Genomic DNA, 22,456 nt, shown 5'->3' on the forward strand with positions numbered 1-22,456 from the left:
ATTATGTCGGTTTATTATTATATCGTACTCTCCCAAGCGATTAATACAGTGATCTGCACTGACTGACTCAGAGGTGGCAGTGATGAAACTGTTCGAAAAAGGGAGAAACTCCTCCTGTGGTAAGACCGGGGTCTCCACCATATACAAGTTAGGCCCTGCTATATCATTGTAAGGCTTCAGATTACTGTAAAGCAAGACACTTTGCTCACACACTGTCAAGTCACCCACAGGACACAGTACACAGGTGATGCCATATTGGATCGAAGTTCAACCCCTCCACTTGGGGTTTGGGAGAACTGATAGGATGCCCAGACAACTCCATAAGGCAGTAACACACCTCTCATGCGGATTGCACGGGTGTCTCCTCTCTATCGGGAGTGGGTGGTTCCGATTGAGCAGGGGCGCCAGAAAGATGATGAGAGGTGAGACAGAACGGAGAACAGGGCTAACTACAGCAAATACCAAATGCAGCAGTGCAGCAAAAGACACTTTAATTACAAAGAGACTGTCGGATGTGCATTGATCGCCTCAGCCAAAGGCTTACACGGGGAGAGCGATTCCCCATCAGAAAAATCGTCCTCAAACCTGAAGAACAGTTCAATGCAGCTCTGATCGAGCCAATAGCTACTCAGATAGCCGTGGCGAGGAAAATACAGCCCCCTTAAGACCTCAGTTAGTAGTAGTACAAGTAAGGAAAGTAGAAGAAGGATTTTTTTTTCACAGTTTTTTTTAAACAAATCTCACTCTAGGTGTGAGCTTGCCCTTTCTAAGATCCCAAGTTGCCTGGACATAAAATAAGCGTTTTGCCATAGCCCTGAAAGTTATTAAAGTTTCAGCAGTAAACTATGAGAGACTTGAGAATTTCAGGAAAAAAAAGTTATTGCATCAGTAACTCAGAAACTAATTCCTAAAACTCTTGACACATCTATCCAGAGGGTCAGCACCGATACAGAAATGGAAATCATTGTCGGGGGCCACTGTGTACCTGGAATTAAAAGCCATCAGTCTTTGCAACCATGAGCAATGGCTTCTGCTGCATCTGAATGAGGCTGCATTTCCCAAAGCCAAGTCCTTCCCAAATGGGATTCTTCAGCTCTCAGGGGAGTGGGGCTGATTTTGGCTCTTACTATTTCAAGAGATTAAGCTGTCCGGTTTTAAAGCTCTCATTTGGAGTTTTACTGTTTAATTTTCTTCCTCTATTAAGACCTGATTTGAGCCTTTTTTGTTTTTTGTTCAGTTTGGACTGTAGCCCTGTTTTTGGCTCCTACCACACAAACTTTTCCCACAGTGTAATATCTTACACAGAATCTGTTGAGGGGGAAAATGAATATGAAACTCTAAGTCACAAAGGTGTCAGCTTTGCAAGCCACTACCAAGTACAAATTCTAGATAAAGCTAGTTGTTTCTTCCTGTGACACAGTCCCATTTTTACATGAGCAGGAAGCATCCCGTTGCCTCTCACCTCCCTGCTTAAACACAAATATAATGGAAAAGAACTTTGAATTTTACTAGGTAATTTCCATTTTCCAAGCAAGTTGGAAAAAGTAAAATTCTGAAGTTGGCCCATACAAATAATAATTCTGGTGTTAATATGTGCCAAATACTTCACTAAGCTCTGGGATAGATACAAGATAACCAGGTTGGGGACAGTCCTTATCCCACATGAAGCTCAAAGTCTAGGTAGAAAGCTCACAATCTAGGTAGGAGGGTTTAATCCCTCTACACTGTAAGCTTTTTGTGTGCAAGGAAGGTGTCTACAGACTCTGTTATATTGTACTCTTCAAAGCACTTAGTACAGTACTCTGCACACAGTAAACACTCAATAAATACAATTGATTGATTTAATGCCCATTTTACAGATGAGGAAACTGAGGCACAGAGAAATTAAGAGGCTTGCCAAGGTCACAGAGCAGGCAAATGGCAGAGCCAGTTTAAAATAATAATTGTGGTATTTTTTTAAGCACTTACTATATGCCAAGCACTGTACTAAGTGCTGGAGAATGCACAGGATAATCAGGTCCCACATGGAGCTCACAGTCTAAGTAAGCAGGAGCACAGGTATTGAATCCCCATTTTGCAGATGAGAGAACGGAGGCACAGAGAAGTTAAATTACTTGCCCAAGGTCACCAAGCAGGCAAGTGGCAGAGCTGGAATTAGAACCCAGGTCCTCTGACTCCCACGCCTATGCTCTTTCCCCTGGGTCATGCTGCTTCCAATATAAGTACTGGAAAGTGTAAATTAAACGTTCATTTCAGAGGGACTCTTCCATGAGGTTGATAACAAAGGCAAGATGTTCATTTGACTTAGTCTTGGGATCTGATGGGAACTGATCTAAGCGGTTAGTACAGTGCACTGCACATAGTAAGCGCTCAGTAAATGAGTGAATGAATTGAATGAATGATGGTGTCAGTGTCCTTTTTGGTGAACCTACGCAAAGCTCAAAGTTTGACCGACTTCCATTATTTTCTTTTTTTCACCTATTTGCAACATGCACGACTTTTCTCCGTGCCTTTTCCCCTGAACGCATGCTTCAGTGCACTTTAATTTTCTTTCAGTAAATAAATAGCTCTTGCTCAGCTCACCTGAGCCCCCTCGCAGCTAACCTGTGTCCTCCGACGGGTGGGGAAGGAGAAATTTGATTCAAATAAAAATGCTAAAAACTAATCACAGTTTCCAGAGATAATTAGGAGTGTGGAATAGACATTTAAATATCTTTCTATGGGGTTGGACCTTCAACTTCCTGCAAGTTATTCTTTTTCTTCACTTAGAAATTAAACATGGACTCATGAAAGCCTGTTGGAACAGCAAATTACTCCTTCGCTTTCTCTTTTAAAATAATGTGTGGTGGGGAGGGCAAACTGGAATTGGTTGGCGAATTTGGTATTCAATTTATCTGAAAGTGAAAATAATGCTTGTTCAGTCATTGCTAACTAAGTAGTTCAAAAAGTCATTTTTTTGTGGTATTTAAGTGCTTCCTATGTGCCAGGCAATGTACAAGTGCCGGGGTAGATACAAGATGATAAGATTGGACACAGTCCATGTCCCACTTGAGTCTCACAGTCTTAATCCCCATTTGACAGATGAGGTAACTGAGGCACAGAGAAGAGAAGTGACTTGCCCAAGGTCACACAGCAGACAAGTGGCAGAGCCAGGATTCAAACCCAGGTCCTCCGACTCTCAAGCCAATGCTGTTTTTACTAGGTTACACTGCTTCTCATCCGGGTGTTTACTATAGGTGGCTGTTTGCATTTTTGCCACTGAAGAATCTGGGCAGAAAAACGGAACCATTGGTAGGAATGGAGAGGAATGAGTGATGAGGTGAGGTAAGAGGAATTAAATTCCTTGCAGATAGGCTAATGAAGGACCAAAGCCACCAATACCACCCCCAAACTTCAAAAGTCAAGGTCTTCCAAAGGGCTAAGACTTTAAAGCACTCAGTCACCTTGTCCTTACTATATGAGAAGCAGCTTGGCCTAGGGGATAGAGCTCAGGTCTGGCAGTCAGAAGGCCCTGGGTTTTAATCTCAGTTCTGCCACTTGTTGGCTGTGTGACCTTGACCAAGTCACTTTACTTCTCTGTGCCTCAGTAACCTCATCTGTAAAATGGGGATTGAAACTGTGAGCCACATGTGGGCAAAGACTGTGTCCAACCTGATTAGCTTGTATCTACCCCAACACTTAAAATAGAACCTGGCACATTGTAAGCACTTAATCAATACCACTTTTGAAAAATGATCATTATTTCCCCCCTGCAAAAAACCTGGAGGGGAGGCTGGAAACCATATTTCTCTCCTGGCCCTAGGGCTTGATATGTAGTCTGGAACCAGAGAGTGTAAGTAGTAGAGGGAAGACCTGAAGCAGGATGGCGTGCTAAAAGGGAATTCCCAGTACTACATTTATATGTGTGAGTTATGTTTTTCCAAATTCAGGTCCTCACCAACACCAAAGGGTCATTGAGAGTAGCAATCAAACCTTGGCATGGGAGCTCAGCACACAGAGCTGGGCAGGGAAGAAAAATTTGTCATCCTTCACCTGTGTCCTAGGGATCTCTGTTTACCTTTCGAGCAGGCTTTGGGGTGCAGGGGTTATTGGTAGGGGAAGGCCAATGTCTCAAAATGAGCTAGGATTCTCATCATTCTCATTCTGCTCTTCTTCTTCTCGCCTCTGTTGGAGATCAGCTGGGTGGTGCTTCGGGGACGAATTGGACGTCCAGAGAAACCTTTCCGCATCTCCTTAGACTACATCTCAAGTGAAAATAGAAGCCTGTCTGCAGTGGACTCTTTTGCACTGAAGAACTGTAGTGAAGGTATGTGTGGCGCGGCTCAAAGTCTGCACAGCCCTGCTCTGCTCTCCTGCACTGCTATGGTCCTCTGCACTGCTCCTGAAGAGAAAAATATATTTCTGTGTCTATATAGAAAAGTAGAGTATCTACATATCTATGTGTATGTTTCCTTTATACCCTCACCAACTCATCCAGACCCACTTCACATCCCTAACACACATACACACACACACTCTCTCTCTCTTTCTCTCTACATATCTCTGCGTATACATATATGGAGCGAGATAAGTATATATAGAGAGAAGAGTGTGTGTATGTGTGTTAGGCATGTCAAGAGGGTCTAGATGAGATGGTGGAGAGAGTGTAAAGGAAACACAGCCCACCAGTCAACCAAATGAGAATGTTCCTCTAAACTCCTTGAGGGCAGAGATTTGGTGGGCAATTGAGACCACAAGGCATTGTCTTTTTCTTTTTTGAGTAAGGCCTGATAGGAGAACTACTTTCAGCAGCCATCCTCACTCCCACTTATCTTCTCTGATGTGACTAGTGAGTTCCACTTTCAGTGCTAAGGTTCATGATTTGAACCTTAAATTCATTAGACTGAGAGGAGCAGTTGAACTATCCAATGAGAGTCTCCTGCAATACAGATGGAGGAAGTTCAAAAGGTAAATCCTGTGCTATCTTGCACTGATGAAGCACCTGGCAGAAAAACTCACCAGCACTAAAAAAGCAGGCATGACAGACTCCTTCCAGTGGATAGGCTGCTTATGTGGTTTATACATTTGGACATACGCCATGCTTTTTAATCTGTAAGTCGCCAGAAAGTTGTTTGTAAATGTGTATTTAAATATGTATTTGATAGAGAGAAGGGACATTGTCCAGTTTAATGACAAATGTCTTGGGTTAGTGGCAGATTTTGAAAGCCAGATGTTCTCTTAATCTAACTGCAAGGCTACCTGAACCATTAGACCTTTCACTTTCATCCCCGTGTCGATTCACTTTGATAGGTGAACAAGTATAAAACATGAAAAAAATATATTTTTTCCATTTCCCAATGTCCTGCTCTGCTCTCAACGCTGTCACACACATCTGCTTCTCTTTTAAGTTGCTTTTCTGAACTGAATTGCCAACTCCATAATCAACAGGTTTAGATTCAGAGTGCCTATGGTCCTGAGCGGAGCTGAACTGGTGGCTCCCAGGAGGGTTAGAAGGAAAATCATCTCCTCCAGGAAACTTCCTCAACCCAACCCTACCTCCCTGATTGGATTTTTCCATCAGATACCCTTATCACCTGACTCATTCTGCCTACTGATTCAGTTATTGACTCATTTTTAAATTTATTACTAGTTTACCTATGTTTTCCCTCTCGTTCGCATTGTATATTCACTCTCTGCACCTGCCAGCTTGCCCCACTATATTGTACCCCTCCTCAGGGGCAAGAACTGGTCCCTCTGCTTCTACGGTATGCTCTCAAGTTCCTAGTTCAGTGCTGGTCGCAGCCTCTGTTACTTCTAGGGATGTGGGACCTCAAGATGTTGCCCCAGTGCTCCGACATTGATTTCTTCCCCCGTCTAGAGTTACCTGCACATTCCTCCCTGCCTGGGCAGGAAGTAGAGGAAACTTCTGTGTGCCTTGGCGATAAAACCTCTATCTGTTGCTGCTGACAATAGATTCCAGCTGGGCTTGGCAGCCCCTGGAAGGCATTTTCCAAATGATCATGGAAACCAAAGCAGGAGTGAATGGTGCGTGCTGCTTACATGTTACATCTCCTCATTTAAGACACTTGTGCCAGGGCCCTAAGGCTGTCTGGAAGCCCAATTATGTAGCCCTCCCCATTCAAGAGACAAGCACCTGGCACCCTGTTATGCCATGTTTTTCTATCCAGAGGGCATTGAGCAGAGAGTCTTCCTGTAGTTCAGCTGCTGCCGGTCGACACGTGAGGAAACCGATGCCAAGCGTTAGGGTCCATTGCATTAGCAGGGGTGTTGTTTCTGTGAGCAGTTTCCTGATTCTCTTATTCACTCTCCCCAAGGCCCGTCTCAAGGCCCAGAGTGCAAAATGTGTAGGTGTGTATGTGCTGGAAAGATCACCACTGGAGAAACCTGGAATCTGCCTCTCGTTCGCCACCGCCTGCTCATTTTCTTTAGCCAGGCTGGTTTTGGCTCTTTAGTCTCAGCATGTTCCTCTGAGAGCAGAGATGCCTTGCTGAGTTGTCATGATTTTTTCAAGAGTGGAGCCTGGAGCTTCCAGTTGGAAACTTGGGGTGGGAGAGGAGGATAGGATCTGTGTGTGGCTTTCCTAAAGAGGAGGAACTCGAAACAGGCTCTTCTCAGCCTCCTCAATATCTCAGTGCTCCACCCAACCCACAGATTGCCATGACTGAATAACCAGAGCATTTGGCTATTCACAACTCCCTTCCTCTGTAGTACTGATGCTCCTATCTAGAACACTGTACTCTATTGCTTCCTCTACCTGTAATTTATCCCTCTTCCCCACTAGAGTGTAAGCTCCTCGGTGGCAGGGATCAAATCTACTAATTCTATTGTATTTTCCCAAGTGCTTACTCAGTCACTGTAGCACTGTACTAAGTGTTTAGGAGAATGCAGTGGAGTTAGGATGGTGTCCTTGAGGGACCTTACAATCCAGTGAGGAGGCCCAAACAGTAAAATAAAAATAGGTACGTAAGCGTGGTGGGGTGACTGTCTAAATGCTTGGGGGTAGGACTAAGGGCATAGGTGACACAGGGAGGGAGGGGAGAGGATTAGAGTGTGGAGAAGAAAAATCATAAAAGGTTTCCTGGAGGAGATGTGATTTTTAGTAGGGCTTTGGCAGATATGAAGAGGGAGGGAGATCCAAATCAGAGGGAGGATATGAGCAAGCGCTCAATGGGGAGGAAGTGAGAGTGAGGCACACAGAGTAGGTTAACATTAGAGGAGTACAGTGTGCGGGCTGGGTTGTAATGGGAGAACAGGGAGGATAAGCAATGGGAAGGAGCTGATTGACTGCCTCAAAGGAATGGTCAGGCATTCCTGGACTTCAGACAGTGCTCTGCCATCCCTAAAGTGCTCAATAAATAACATAGATTTTATTATGCTTCCAGTTCAGGGAGACCTCGTAGGGACTCCTGAGATTTCAAGGTTCATTCTTCTAGATGAACATGAACATGGAAGCAGGCAATATTTGGCAGGGTTATTTTTCTCCCAAAATGTTCCCTGGTCAAATCAACTTGTACTCAGAAACCTGGTGGGAAAATCAGGCAGTGATAGGAGATGTTAGATGTTTGAATCATTTAAATCCTGGAGCTGGGGGCCTTGAATAGCTATTGGAGTTGGCAGGGATGCTTCCTTCCCTTCCCTTAACGTAGGTGTTTGCTCTCCTGTTGTGGTCTGCTGATGGCTATTACTACTATCCTTTAATGCCCACATTAGCTGAGAAATAAGAAAGTCATTTTCCACTACAAGAGGGGAAAAAAGCCCTGACTACATCAGGAGCCTCTCTTTGAAAGACTGCCACATTTCCATAATGAAGTCCCAGCCGATGGGGTATAAATTTTGAGCTTCTCTGTTTCGGGCCGTCGCTCTGTATAGATTGAGTTCCGATATCATTGCGCTGATTCTTTTCACTCCCGAAATGAATGGCCTCACTTAGCCGTGGCGGGCGCTGAAAACACGAGCCCCGACCCGTTCACTCTACCCCAAAGACAGTGACGAATGGTGAAAGGTGACCGTCTCAAGCTGGCATAGGAGCGGGAAAGCAATGGGAGAAGATGAATCTGAATCTAAGCTTCCGCCAGCTGTTCTGAGCTGATCAGCAGCTGGAGCAGGGCTTCTAAAACGACTGTAAAGAGTGAAGGATTAGCCCAGGCTGGCGCTTGGCGGTGTAAAGGTGTTTCCGTGTAAGCAAGAGATCCAGAGCAAAGTCTGAAGAGCAGCTTCCAGGTCCGCACCCTGCCTCCAATTCTGAAGGTCTGGGCAGGTGAAACTGCCTGTGAACAGGAGGAATCTTTTGGGGGTCCCAGAGCATAAGGCCTATTAGCTCTCACTGAGGCAGCCCAGGGCTGTAACCCAGGGCTCAGGCTGCATGGACTTAACCTGGGATCCAGTGCTGGCCCCCTTTCCTCAGGTTCTGGAGCTGGTCCTCCACCACCAGTCAGTCATATTTATTGTGTGCTTATTGTGTGCAGAGCACTGTAATAAGTGCTTGGGAGACACAGTCCCTGCCCACAACAAGCTTGCAGCCTAGAGGGGAAGATGGACATTAATACAAATAAAATTACAGATATGTACATAAGTGCTATGGGACTGGGGCGGGGGGGGGGGGGCGCAGGGAACGAATGCAAGTCAGGGTGACTCGGAAGGGAGAGGGAGAAGAGGAAACAAGGGCTGAGTCAAAAGGCCTCTTGGAGGAGATGTGCCTTCAGTAAAGCTTTGAAGTGAAGGAAAGTCATTGTCAGATATGAAGAGGGAGGGGGTTACAAGCATGTGGATCAGCACTGGAGTAGATATAAGACAAATAAGTCTGACAGAGTCCCTGGCCTTCATGGGATTCACAAGCTAAGGGACAGGAAGACCAGGTATCAAATCCCCATTTTACAGATGAAGAAACTGAAGCACAGAGAAGTTAAGTCATTTGCCCAAGATCACACATCAGGCAAGTGTCAGAGGCAGGATTAGAACCCAGATCTTCTGATTCAGTTCTGTGCTCTTTCCACTAAGCCACGCTGCTTCTCTAAGATTACACTTTTTCTGCATAATCCAGTCAGAGATACATGGGGAGGGAATCCTAAAATTCCCTCACCACAGAGCTGGGCAGAGAACATGCCTACCACCTCTGATATATTGTGTTCTCTCAAGTGCTTAATACAGTGCTCTGCACATGGTAAGCCCTCAATAAATACAATCAATAGATTGTAGCAATGAAAATAATAATAATTGTACTTATTAAGCGCTTACTATATGCCAAGCACTGTTCTAAGCACTGGGGGAGATACAAGTCAATTATGTTGGACATGGTTCATGTACCACAAGGTGCTCACACTCTTAAGCCCTATCTTACAGATGAGGTAACTGAGGCCCAGTGAAGTTAAATGACTTGCTCAAGGTCCTACCGCAGACTTGTGGCGGAGTCGGAATTAGAACCAGATGCTTCTGACTCCCAGGCCCGTGCTCCAGCCACTAAACCACGCTGCTTCCATAAAGGAGAGAAAAATCATATACATTTCCTTTACTGCTGTCATTCAATCGTATTTATTGAGCACTTACTGTGTGCAGAGCTCTGTACTAAGCGCTTGGAAAGTACAATTCGGCAACAGAGATAATCCCTACCCAACAACAGACTCACTGTCATGACTAAGGAGCTCTTTGACCACCACACTGTGTATTTGCCCAGAATACTTCCAACACTGTACCTTAACACTTTGGGAGGTCACCTACTCTACAGTTCCCATTTTACAGAAGATAAAACTGAGCCCCAGGGTGGTCACAGGACACACACAGGATTTAGTGGTAAAGTCAGGATTCAATTTTATTGCCTCTCTATTTTCAGCACTAGCCATTGCCTTCCTGTAATAACCAATAAAGTCAGTTATAAATTGCTTCTAAAAACCCACTGGGTGCTTGCAAATATTTTTTTAAATTAGCCTTTGGACCTATCGTGGAAGAGAAGAAGACCACAGATTGTTTTAAAAACAGAAATAAATAAGCTTCTCAGAGTCTGAGGGCGCTTTGCCCAAAAAAACAAACTGTATTCAAATTACAACTACATAAAAGTAATAATTGGAAAGATTAATCACATTATAATAATTGGTCCATTTTACAAGTAATTTGGAGCAATATTCGGTAATTGACATCGATGTCTCCTAGTAAAACACTAATGACTTTCATTTCCTGACTAATGTATTTATTCTATTAACATTACTAAATGGCATCCTTGTGGCTTATAAATACCTCATAGCTTGTAATATATTAAAATTTACAAGTAATTTCCAAAAGTATTTATTGGTGTAAAGTCATCTTTAGAATTCAATATGGAATCTCCACTTTGTGTCAGTAATTAAAAAATTACTGCTTTGGGTGGTTGAAAGTTTAGTTTTTGAATTGTTGAGGACTGACCCACAAACCTTAGTGATCAAGGAGTCCCAGGCGCCTCTCTGGATGGTAAATTAGAGGCTAGGGAAGAAACATTCTCCCTTTCAGATCACTCTATATCAGCCACTGTACTAAGCACTGGGGTAGATGCAAGATAATCAAATTTTACACAGTCCCATTTTACACATGGGACACGAGTCTTAATCTCTATTTTACAGTTGAGGTAACTGAGGCCCAGAGAAGTGAGGTGACTTGCCCAGGGTCACACAGAAGACATGAGCAAATGGGCAAGTGTCTGCCACATAGGGATTAAGAAATACCATTTTAAAAAAAAGACATATGATGGAGGCAGGATTAGAACCCAGGTTCTTCTGACTCCCGGGTTCATGCTCTATCCATTAGGCAACACTGCTTCTCCCGTACTATAATTGCCTTATAGGACCTTGGTTTGCTTTGTACCTTAATGCCACACTTGTGGCAATCACTGCTTTTTAATCCCACAGAGGGCTCATTAGCCTTTTTGATTTTTAGTTCTTCGTCCTGGTCTCTCTTATGCACTTCAGGTAACAAAAGTGAATGAGTAGGGTCTACCAGGTGAGGCTTTGTACATAATCTGTCTTCCTCAGACTAAATCAAAGTCTGAATTGAAAACTCCTTGTGGCCTCTTATCATGTCTTCTACTTGGTCTTTCCCAAGTGCATAATACAATCCTCTGCACATAGTTCATATGTGTCATAGAGCTTTGCTGACTCAAAATTGTTGAGTGGCTAGCTAATAATAATAATAGATTTGGTATTTGTTAAGCGCCTACTATGTGCAGAACACTGTTCTAAGCGCTGGGGTAGATACAGGGTAATCAGATTGTCCCACATGAGGCTCACAGTCTTAATCTCCATTTTACAGATGAGGTAACTGAGTCACAGAGAAGTTAAGTGACTTGCCCAAAGTCACACAGCTGACAAGAGGTAGAGCGGAATTTGAACCCATGACCTCTGACTCCCAAGCCCGGGGTCTTTCCACTGAGCCACGCTGCTTCCCATATCTACACATCTTCTCCCCATAGCTACATATCTTCGTGAATACGTGCTTCCAAAATCAAAATCTGACTCCGTCTTTCAGATGTTGTATTTTCTGGTGTGGCTGCAAAAAATTGGTTGAATATTATGGACCTAGGTTCCTAACCCTGGTTTGACTCCACCGAGGAAAGGATGTGATGTTTCCTCCAGTTTTCCTCCAGCCAGCCCTATCATCACAGACCGCAGTAGACATCTCAGGACAGACCAACTTCCTCAGTAGTTTCCTGAGCTCAAAACCTCTGACTGTGTCAGTTGGGTCCCAAAGAGAAGTCTTGAAGTTTCTCTGTGTTGTTCTTGCGTCTGACATGCTGCTGGCAGTTCAGTCCATGTCTGCTGTGCCCCACTGTGGTCCGAAGCCGCATTGCAATTCCAAAATGGAACTCAAGATTCCCGACATTGTTTGGTAGCCAGACAAGAAGAACAGTAGCTAAGATCTGACCAGCAAAAAGCTGAGACCCATGCACCCTCTCGCCTCCAGGGCTTCAGAGGCCTCGGGGCAAGAGCGCTGGAATCAACTTCCCCCTTCTGTCCAAAACTGTGAGAGTGAAGGGTTACGCCACCCTCCTCCCCCTACCAAAACACACACACACAACACACAGCCAAGGATGGATGGAAGCTGGCTTCATTATCCAGTGGTATTTATTCATTCAATCATATTTGTTGAGCGCTTACTCTGCACAAAGCACTGTACTAAGCGCTTGGGAGGGTACAGTACAACAGCAAACAGACACATTCCCTGCCCATAACAAGCTTACAGTCTAGAGGGGGAGAAAGACATTTATATATATATATATAAATTAATTAATTTACAGATATTTCCTTAAGGTAGACCTCTAGCCACTCCTGTCCATATATCTGCTTCCCACATCATTTCAATCAGTCAATCAGTGGCATTCTTGGAAGAGTACAACACAGTAGAGTTGGTATGCAGTAAACACTAAATACCACTGATTGACTGACTGGTTGAAGGACCTTATAGCCTAGAGGAGGTGCTTACAGTCTTTAAGCATTTAGAACATTGTTTTGCACTCATCTTCCCACACCTCAAAAACCTGCAATGGTTCTCCTTTCCTCTGCATCAAGCAGAATCTCCTAATCGTTGGTTTTTATGGCACTCGATTATGTGTCTTTGCTCCTCTCCCATTACATCCCAGCTCACACATTTTACTCCTCTCAAGCCAGCCTACTCACTGTGCCTCATTCCCGCCTCTCTCACCACTGACCTCTTGCTCACACCCTCCCATCCCACCTGGAACTCCCTCCCCGTTCACATTCCACAGATCAGTGCTGACCTCTTGCTCACACCCTCCCATCCCACCTGGAACTCCCTCCCCGTTCACATTCCACAGATCAGTGCTCTCCCCATCTTCAAAATCCTTCTGAAATCACATCTCCTCCATATTAATCGCTGGTTAATCTCTCTTCTGCCCACCTTATTTCCCCACTTACTACCACTTCAGCACTTCATTGTCACCTAAGCACTTGGGCACATAGAACTTATGTTCATATATTTATACTCTAGGGCTTCCCCTTACCTATAATATATTTTAATGTCTCTCTTCCCTCAAAACTGTAAACTCCTTGTCAGCAGAGATCATGATATTATATAATTCTTAATAATTATTATTATCACATTTCCAAACTCTTTTGTACTATGCCAAGATCTAAGTTCTGCACAGAGTAAGCTCCCAAATATTATTGATTGATTGATTAGTCCATGGGGAAAATTATGGCAGTTTCTCACCAAAGATGATGGAATGAAAGTCTACTGGGTTCAGTAATTGCATTATTTAGGAGTGCTCAATTTGGGGAATGAGACTTTTATAGAACTTTGTAGAATCCAGACAAGAAAGCACGGAGTCGATAGGAACTCAAGAGAGATTGAAAAACCAATTATAGGAAGCTGAGGATGGGCTATTTGCTGCTTTTCCAAAAGATGAAAATTTAAGTGTTACAAGTCCAGAGGTCTGTCACCCACCACCCTCAAACCCCATGAGGAATTTCCCCTACATTTCCAGACAAAGTTGTTAAAATCTGGATCACGTGGTCCTTATGAGTAGGGATCATGTGTTCCACAAAGGAGGTGCTCATCAAATACTACTGATTGAATGTCTGACTCTCATCATCTGAAATCCTAATCAGCTACAGATCCTGGGTTAGGAGATTGGAGGACAAGAGGGTAACCTCTTGCTCAAAATAGTACTGTTCCTTCTAGAGGGATAATTGATCTTGCAAGAGGGAATGCCAAGCTCCCAGCACTGGCAAAACCATTCTCCAGCTTCCCTGTTCCTAGATTTAGTCAAAACACCTTTTCGGAATCTGCATGGGGCAACGCGGGTGCCAGGTTTTTAAAAAAGTTCCCAGCTCTGCCTGTTTATGGATGACACTTATGTGACCTGAATCATTACTCAGATAATGAGTTTTGGCAACTAGTTCTTGTATTTTTATCGCTGTGATGTGAGCTTGGGCTGACAGAAATGGGGTAGAAATGTCACGCTATCATTTCCTTGTTCGTGCCTCCCGATTGACTGTGGCCACTCACCAGGATCGGCGGCAGTTAGAGGCTGCAGGACTGACTGCAGTGGGGAGATGTTGGCCCGAGGGGTGGAAGAAGCAGGAAATCTCTTGGTTAGTCAGATGGACGTGCCAAAAGAAGGGTTCCTCAAGGAACACGGAGGCAGACCTAGTCATGGGAAACTCTAGGGGTTCAGTCTGTTTGGTTCACTCGCTAATAGCCTCAGATTGCTGGGGGATTTTTTTTACCCTTTTTATGATATTTGTTAAGTGCTTACTATATGCTAGGCATTGTACTAAGTGCTAGGAGCGATACAAGCTAATCAACTTGGACACATGTCCATTACACAGTCTTAACCCCATTGTACAGATGAAGTATCTGAGGCACGGAGAAGTTAAATGATTTGCCCAAGGTCACACAGCAGACAGGTAGCAGAGCTGGGATCAGATCCAGGTCCTTCCGACTCCCAGGCCTGTGCTCTACCCTCTTGGCCATATTGCTTCTTTCCTAGGCCACACTGCTTCTCTGAACCTCCCCTAATCTTCAGTGGGTCATGGTTTCAGTATTCCAAACTTATTTCCATTAGCTAGTTATGGGCAGGGAATGTCTCTTTTTATTGTTATGTTGTATCCTCCCAAGCTCATAGTCTAGTGCTTTGCACACAGTAAGCACTCAATAAATGCAACTGAATAAATGAATAAATGAATGGTGTCTGGTAGCACTCCACTGGCTGTCTGATGAAATATCACTGAACAGAGGTGCTTCCTCCAAAATACTGCACTGGCTGGACCACTGGGCTCACTCAGTGTAATAGCCTTTCTTAGACCCTTGAGTTTTGGGGGTTTTTTTAAAAGTATTTGTTAAGTGCTTAGTATATGTAAAGCACTGTTAGAACACAAGCCTGGGAGTCAGAGGACCTAGGTTCTAATCCCTGCTCTGCCACTTATCTGCTGTGTGACCTTGGGCAGATCACTTAACTTCTCTATGCCTCACTTTCCTCATCTGTAAAATGGGGATTAAGAGTGTGAGCCCCATGAGGGACAGGGACCATGTCCAACCTAATTAGCTTGTATCTACCCCAGAGTTTAGTACAGTGCCTGGCACATAGTATGCACTTGACAAATACCGCAGTTATTATTACTGTTGTTATTATCATTACTGTTGTAAGTTTAGAGAGGGTGGTTAGATATTAAAAATGAGGAAGCACATCTTCTTATTAACCACTTCACCCAGCAGGCAGGAAACATGTACAATTAGTTCCTACAGGGAGCTATGCAGGCAAAAAATGCAAATAGGTTCAAGAAGGATTTAGGTAAATTCCTGGATAATAGATCCAAAATGAGATTTTAGAAAGAACATTTAGGAATGCTAGAGAAAATGGTTATGGATGTGAGAACACTCAAGGAGAATTTGGATAGATTTGTAGATGATAGGACCAAGATGAGTTATTAAAGGGAACCATCAGGGATGTTAGAAAGTGTTATCAGTGGTGTTTATTGAGTGCTTACTGTGTGCAGAGAACTGTATTAAGCTCTTGGGAAAGTACAGTACAACAGAGTTGGTAGACAAATTCCCTGCCTATATCGAGTTTATAGTCTAGTCAGCAGTCCAGCATGGTTCTACCTCACTGGGCAGAACACGGACAAGAAGGTGCTAATTCTCATTTCGTGGTGAAGCCGAGCTGGCCGAGACAACGTAGACAAAAAGGAAGGATCGAATGAGACTAACAATCATTGGAAGCTCCAGACCGGTGGTCGGTAGTGTGCTGTCTGTCCAGGACTCAATGAATCAGTGATATTTATTGAGTTCCTATTGTGTGCCGAGCACTGAACTAAGCGTTTAGGAGAGAACAGTACAAGAGTCAGTAAGCGCGTTCCCTGCCTACAATGAGCTACAGTCTACAGTCCCAGGGTACCTTGATCTCATCTATCTTGCTACCGACCGATCGCCCACGTCCTGCCTCTGGCCTGGAGTGCCCTCCTTCCTCAGATCCGACAGACAATTACTTTCCCCCCACTTCAAAGCCAAACTGAAGGCACATCTCCCCCAGGAGGCCTTCCCTAGCTAGGCCCTCTTTTCCTTTCCTTCCTCTCCCTTCTGCATCTTGCTGTCTTTACTCATCCCTCTCCCCCAACCCCACAGCACTTATGTACATATCTGTAATTTTTGTATTAACGTTAATGTCTGTCTCCTCCTTTAGATTGTAATCTTGTTGTGGGCAGGGAATGTGCCTGTTATATTGTTATAGTGTGTTCTCCCGAGCGCTTAGTACAGTGCTCTGCATATAGTAAGTGTTCAATAAATACAATTGGTGAGTAAAGGGGGAGGATAGAGAACAAAGGAAAGGCAGATGGGTTCACTGAGACTAAAACTTGCCCTCTCTAAAACACGGCTCTCCAGACGGTCTAGCCCACAGCATCCCGCTATCCCTTTCAACATCCTTGTCTCCCATCCTCGAATCCCGTGGGAGGCAGGAATTGGGTCGACTGTAAAACTAGGAATATCCCACTCCAGGTGCTTAATCGGTGCTCCTCAATGCCGAGCCCCACCCCTGCAACTCCCTAGAGCTCAACTTCCCAGCCTCTGCAGCCGTGATCCTATCTCAACCCTGCATTGCAGAGTTTCAGGAGACGGGGGCTTCCCTCCCCTCTAGATTCCCAGTCACACCTCCTGCCCAAAGAAGGTGTCTTAACACAAGGTACATGTCAAAAATATCACAGGGTTCATTTCCAAAAAGAAGATTCGGACTTTCAACCTCCTTGGGCCTTAGGTAAGAATCTATTCTAAAAGCTAGCTGCCTGGAAACAGACGTTTGGCTTTCTGAGACTGCACTGGCTTCAGCTAATTAAGGTTTATTGTCGGTTAGCCGCCATCGCTTCCAGATTGGGTTTGTGTACTGTATTTGTCCATGGACCACGGAGGCCCAGTGAGATATCGGACACCTCCTTAAGGCCGTCTGACTGATCACTGCTTCACACATGGAAGCCAGCCAGATATGACTTTGCCCTGGGCTGAATGGAGGTAGGAGGGAAACTCACCAAGCACACTGTTTACCAGCTTGTGAGTGCAAATAAAGACCAAGGCGGCTAATTGTGCCAGTTGCCTGAATAATTAATAAGGGTTAATTAGTCAATGTTTGTTAAGCACTTTGAAGATGAAAAGCCTGGTAAGGGTGGAGTGCCTAAGTGGGGAGCAGCAGCAGAGCTAATAATAATATTTACTAGAGAAGCAGCATGGTTTAGGAGTCAGAAGGACCTGGGTTCTAATCCCAGATCCACCACTTGTCTGCTGTGTGAAGCTGGGCAAGTCACTTAACTTCTCTGGGCCTCAGTTACTTCATTTATAAAATGGGAATAAAGACTGTGAGCCCTATGTGGGTCAGGTACTGTGTCCAATTCAATTGGCTTGTGTCTACCCCAGCATTTACTACAGTGTCTGGCATGCAGTAAGTGCTTAACGAATACTGCAGTTATTATTATTATTGTTATTAAGAGCTTTTTTGTGTGCCAAGAACCACGCTAAGCATTGCACTAGATATAAGATCATCAGTGTGGATGCAGTCAGTTTGGATCACTCTGAGAGAGGCAGAATGGGTATTGTGTCCCCATTTTGCAGATGACGAAACTGAGGCCCAGCAAAGTTAAATGACTTGTCCAAGATCACACACACAGTAGACAAGTGGCAAAACTGGGACTAGGACTCCCACTTCTGTGCTCCCAGCACGGTGCTCTGTGCACAGAGTCACACTGATACCTGAGAGCCATTTTACTATCTTTATGTTCAAAACTCCATTTAACAGCGGTTGGTATATATTAAGTCCACCACCAAATTTCTGCATTTTAAAGGCTTCACCAATGTACCGCTGGCTACAGACCTCCAGAGGGTGAGTCTCTCCGGGCAAATTCTCTAGCCTCCAACCTTTATTTCCTGGCTGTCTCGTAAAGTCTCTGTCTTCCTTAATCCAGACTGGAGCCCAAGGTATTGCTTCGGTAATCGGCTAAACGTTTCTCTTATCAGGGTCCGTATTTTGGTTTGAGATATGCTGACAGGTTACAATGGACCAGTAAATCTTAAGGTATTCTTTAAATTTGAGTTGAGCCCCTCAGCACATAAGAACTTATCTATAAATCATCTATTATAAATTATTCGTTCATAGTGACGTCTCACTTTCTAGACTGTAAACTCATTGTGGGCAGGGAACTCTGTTGTACTCTTCCAAGCACTTAGTACAATGATCTGCACACAGTAAGCGCTCAGTAAATATCATTGATGTTGATGAAGGTGAGTGCCTCTTGTAAGCATGCAACTTAGTGCAAAACAACCTCAATAAAGACATATAATCAATCGTTGGCATTTACTGAACACTTACTGCATACAGAGCACTGTACTAAGCACTTGGGAGAGTAGAATATCACAGATTTTTTGGTTGCTTTTTATTGATATTTGTTAAGTGCTTACTATGTGTCAGGCACTCTACTAAGCGCTGGTTAGAGTCTCCATACCTGTTCCCTGCCCACAAGGAGCTCAGATATAATCCAGAGAGTCTCAGATCTGAATGGCAGAATCCCCCGAGCACTCATTTCTGGAGCATTAGCGTGGCTCATAGGGATTGCAGGAGCCAGGTGTCAAACGAAGGGCATCTCTCCCCTATTCTTCCAGTGACCCCTGGCCATAACTACCCAGTCCGTCCGCAGGACGAGACGTCGGCAGTTTGCTTGTGACACTAATGGATTTTCTGAGGAGCTGGCTTGCCGGCTCTGAGTATGCCTCCACGCTCTTTCTTGCCCCTGTCTCATTTGGTTAAGTGGAAGTTTGGAAAGAGTTCGGGGTTCATACTTAATTTACCTTGGTGACGAAAAACCTTCCAGACTAGTTGTGATAGTTCTATATTTCTCCAAGCGAGCTGATTTTTAAGCCTTGGGTGAATTTCTGATGGAAAAATATGACATTGTGTGTTTGTGTGTGCATGAGCTTAATTTACCAAGTTATTATTCTTAGTAGTAGTAGTAGTAATAGTAGTAGTTAAGCTTACTATGGGTCAAACACTGCTCTAAGCACTGGGGTAGATACGAGTCAATTCGGGCACAATCCCTGCCCACATGGAGCTCACAGGAGTAGAATTTAAAATCTTTTACAGATGAGGAAACTAGGGCCCAGAGAAGTGAAGTGACAAACTCGTGTGCAGGGAAGAGCACTGTTTTTTGTTGTATTGTACTTTCCCAAACACGTAGTACAGTGCCCTGCACACAGTAAGCACTCAATAAATACGATGGAATGGAAAGTCAAATAGCAGACAAGCAGCAGAGCAAGGATTAGAACCCAGGTCTCTGACTCCCAGGCCCAGGCTCTATCCACTAGGCTCTGCTGCTCCTCATCTAGCCCAGACTCAGCCTATTTGCCTGGAAGCAGGATATGCACCGCATTGTAAGTTCCTTGAAGACAAGGACCATGTCTTGTGCTTTTATTGTATGTTCCCAAGCACCGAGTCTAGTTCTCTGCATGAAGTAGACTCTCAGTAAATACCACTGAACTAATCAGACGAAGACACCAGAAACGTAATTCCAATTCCACTGCTGATTTACCGAGGCAAGTCGCTGCTCCTCTCCTGACCTAAGATTCTTGTCCTCTGGAGGAAAAAGGGAGAATGGCTTGAGGTCTTATGGAGAAATTAAAAGGCCACTTTCCTGAGAATTGCCTTTGCTGCATTCAGTAGTCTTGCCTGATTCTGATTCCAGAATAACAGCATTTGCCATGAAATGAGGTGGGACTCCTTTTGTAAATACAGATCTTCTACCTTGCTAACACTGCTAGTGATAAATGTGGTAGATGCTTATGCTATGCGCTTACAACTGTAATAAGCATTGTAGTAGATACAAGTAAATCAGGAAACTGAAGCCCAGAGAATATAAGTGACCCGCCAAAGATCACACAATCAGGCAATTGGCAGAGCGGGATCAGAACCCAGATCTTGCAACTCCCGGGCCCATGCTCTTTCCGCCAAGCCAAGCTTTGCTCAGGCTGTGGAAGGCATGGTTTCAGTGGAAGAAAATCACCCAGCAATGCTTTCATTTGCTCCCATCACAGTTGTTCATTTTGCCTGAAATAAATAACAGCGAATGACCCTGAGCCTGGGGGTCACTCTACTGGACAGACATTTATTTGAGAGAGGCAAGGGGAGGCCTACCCAATCTCACACCAGAAATCGGGAACAGGAGACTCACAGCGGGAGAAGTGACAATTCCAGCCTAGGATCGTTACCCTCCATTCCAGGTAGTGATTTGATTCTCCTGGAACGTTTCACAGGCAGATAGTAATTGGGTCTCCTCTATACAGTTCTTAATAACTTTGCTGAAGAAAAGTTGCCGGGTCTAAATTGTTGACTTGAAATGCAACAGCTTTCTAAGAATCCTGCCCTCGGGTCTGAGAGTGATGAATTGAGAAGTTATTTATTTTGATTTCTTTAAATGAGCCCATCGTGGTAGTCCCTGGGTTAATGTAACTAAGCTTCCAAAGGCCTCCCCCCAGGGAAGGATAGAGGCAGTCATCTGTGGGAAGAAGAGACCTGGTACAGTCTCTGTCCAATGGCCTTGCTTCCTAGCACTATGGGTAGCATAGCCTGGTGGAAAGAGCAGGGACCTGAGAGTCAGAGGACCTGAGTTCTAATCCCAGCACTGCCATTTGTCTGCTGTGTGACCTTGGGCACTTAAATTCTTTTGTGCCTCAGTTTCCTCATCTGTAAAATGGAGATTACGACTGTGAGCCTCATGTGGGACAGGGACTGTGTCCAAAGTGATTCTCTTATATATACCCCAGCACTTAGTACAGTGCCGAGCATATCGTAAGCACTTAACAGATACCACAGTGATTATTATTATCATTATTGGTATTTATACTGTAATTAAAACCACGGGTGTCAGTGGAGCAATGGGAAATTTGTGGGGTGAGATAATGAGTCTGGATGCCCTATCTGCTTTCCACTGAAAGACTGAAGGTCCCCAAACTGGACCTGGACCCTGTTGGCCAGGGTGGGGACGAATGCTTAGTGCTGTGCCTGGAACATGGTAAGCGCTTAACAAATACCATAAAAGAAAGTTGCAGAGAAGCGGGCTCCTCCATCCAAAATGCCTCATCTTCATCCCTTGAGAAGAAGGTATTAGGCAGGAGAGGCAGGAGCAGAGGACCACAGCCCAAATTGCATCTCAGAGGTGGAAAAGAGGAGGCTAATCAATAACTGGTATTTATTAAATGCTTAGTGTGGGCAGAGCACTGTACTGAGTACTTGGGAGAGTACACTACAATGCAACACAATACGGTACAATTCCAGACTTTAAGATCACTGTGGGCAGGGAAAGTGTCTACCGACTCTATTGTAGCGTACTTTCCCAAGTGCTTAGTTCAGTGCTCTGCACACAGTAAGCGCTCGATAAATGTGATTGATTGAATGATTGATTACAATACAGTTGGTAGACATGATCCCTGTCCTCGGGGAGTTTACAGCCTACTCTTCCCAGGTCCGAGTTCAGCTGAAATTTGGCAAGGAAACAGCAGGTGCGGAGCTGGTCCCCTCTGGAAGTCAGGCTACCCAGTTGAGGGCCCACCTGAAATGGGACTCCAACCCGGGAGACCCAAAGGGTCCTGAGGAAGCCGGTAGATCGGAATCGTGGCGAGTCATTCTTCTGGCAGAAAAATGCATCCAGTTCTGGGGAGGGAGACAACAGCTGTTTAATAGCCGCACCAGAACCCAGGATGATGGTTCTGAACTGGGAGAGTGGAATGATACATTCCGCTAATAGTTCAAAAGAGATTTGGGGAGACGGTATGTAATTACCCAAACGGCCTTTATCCGGGATACCAAAGTTCATCCTCATACTCTGGTGAATAATACCGAGAGATCTTTCACGATTGGTTTCCGCTTCATCGGAACGCTGTCACCACTTTCAAGAGCACCGGGCCCCTTTTCACCAGCCAGGGTTATTGATTCGGGACCAACATAGAGTTTGGCCTGTTGAATCATCCATTTCCTAAAAGCTCCTGAGAGGGTTCTCTTATTCAAGGAGCATCCTGAGGTGTCACACTATTTAATGACAGAGCGTGCGGCCCCTGAGGGCACAGGGTAGATATGCTGTCTCATTCTCCTTTGCTGATCTCTCCTTTTCGAGCTGTTTACGTCCCCAAGTCCCACAGCCCGCTCGTTGTGTTCCTGGCCCTAACGACAGCTCACTGCCTCAGCCGGTTCACTGGACGGACTCCAGAGGTTCCGGAAGCGACTGGGGCCGGTAGCCAGCAGCCCAGTTTTCCTTGACTCCCCGAGGATGCTGAAGTGCTTTGGTGTGACTGTGTCTAAGGAACAAAGCTGGTCCTTGGCCTCGGTGCCTTGCCTCAGCCCGCCTCTGTCCCAACCCTACCCAAAGACCTTCCCCACCAGAGGTGACTTTTTGGTGACTGCCTTTTTTTTTTTAATGCTATTTGTTAAGCACTTATTATGTGCTAGTCACTG

The 22,456-nt window shown here is 44.8% G+C and overlaps 1 protein-coding gene across 1 annotated transcript in view; it reads left to right on the forward strand.

Annotated features, from left to right (window-relative positions):
- Window positions 1-22,456, forward strand: part of ALK (ALK receptor tyrosine kinase) — a 333,317-nt gene that overhangs the window by 205,138 nt on the left and 105,723 nt on the right. Inside the window, exon 4 of the mRNA XM_039913097.1 lies at window positions 4,179-4,306. Within this exon, the coding sequence (XP_039769031.1) occupies window positions 4,179-4,306 (128 nt within the window). The remainder of the gene's footprint in view (window positions 1-4,178; window positions 4,307-22,456) is intronic.

This window comes from Ornithorhynchus anatinus, chromosome 9, assembly GCF_004115215.2.
Source record: "Ornithorhynchus anatinus isolate Pmale09 chromosome 9, mOrnAna1.pri.v4, whole genome shotgun sequence".
In the NCBI taxonomy this organism is placed as follows: Eukaryota; Metazoa; Chordata; class Mammalia; order Monotremata; family Ornithorhynchidae; genus Ornithorhynchus; species Ornithorhynchus anatinus.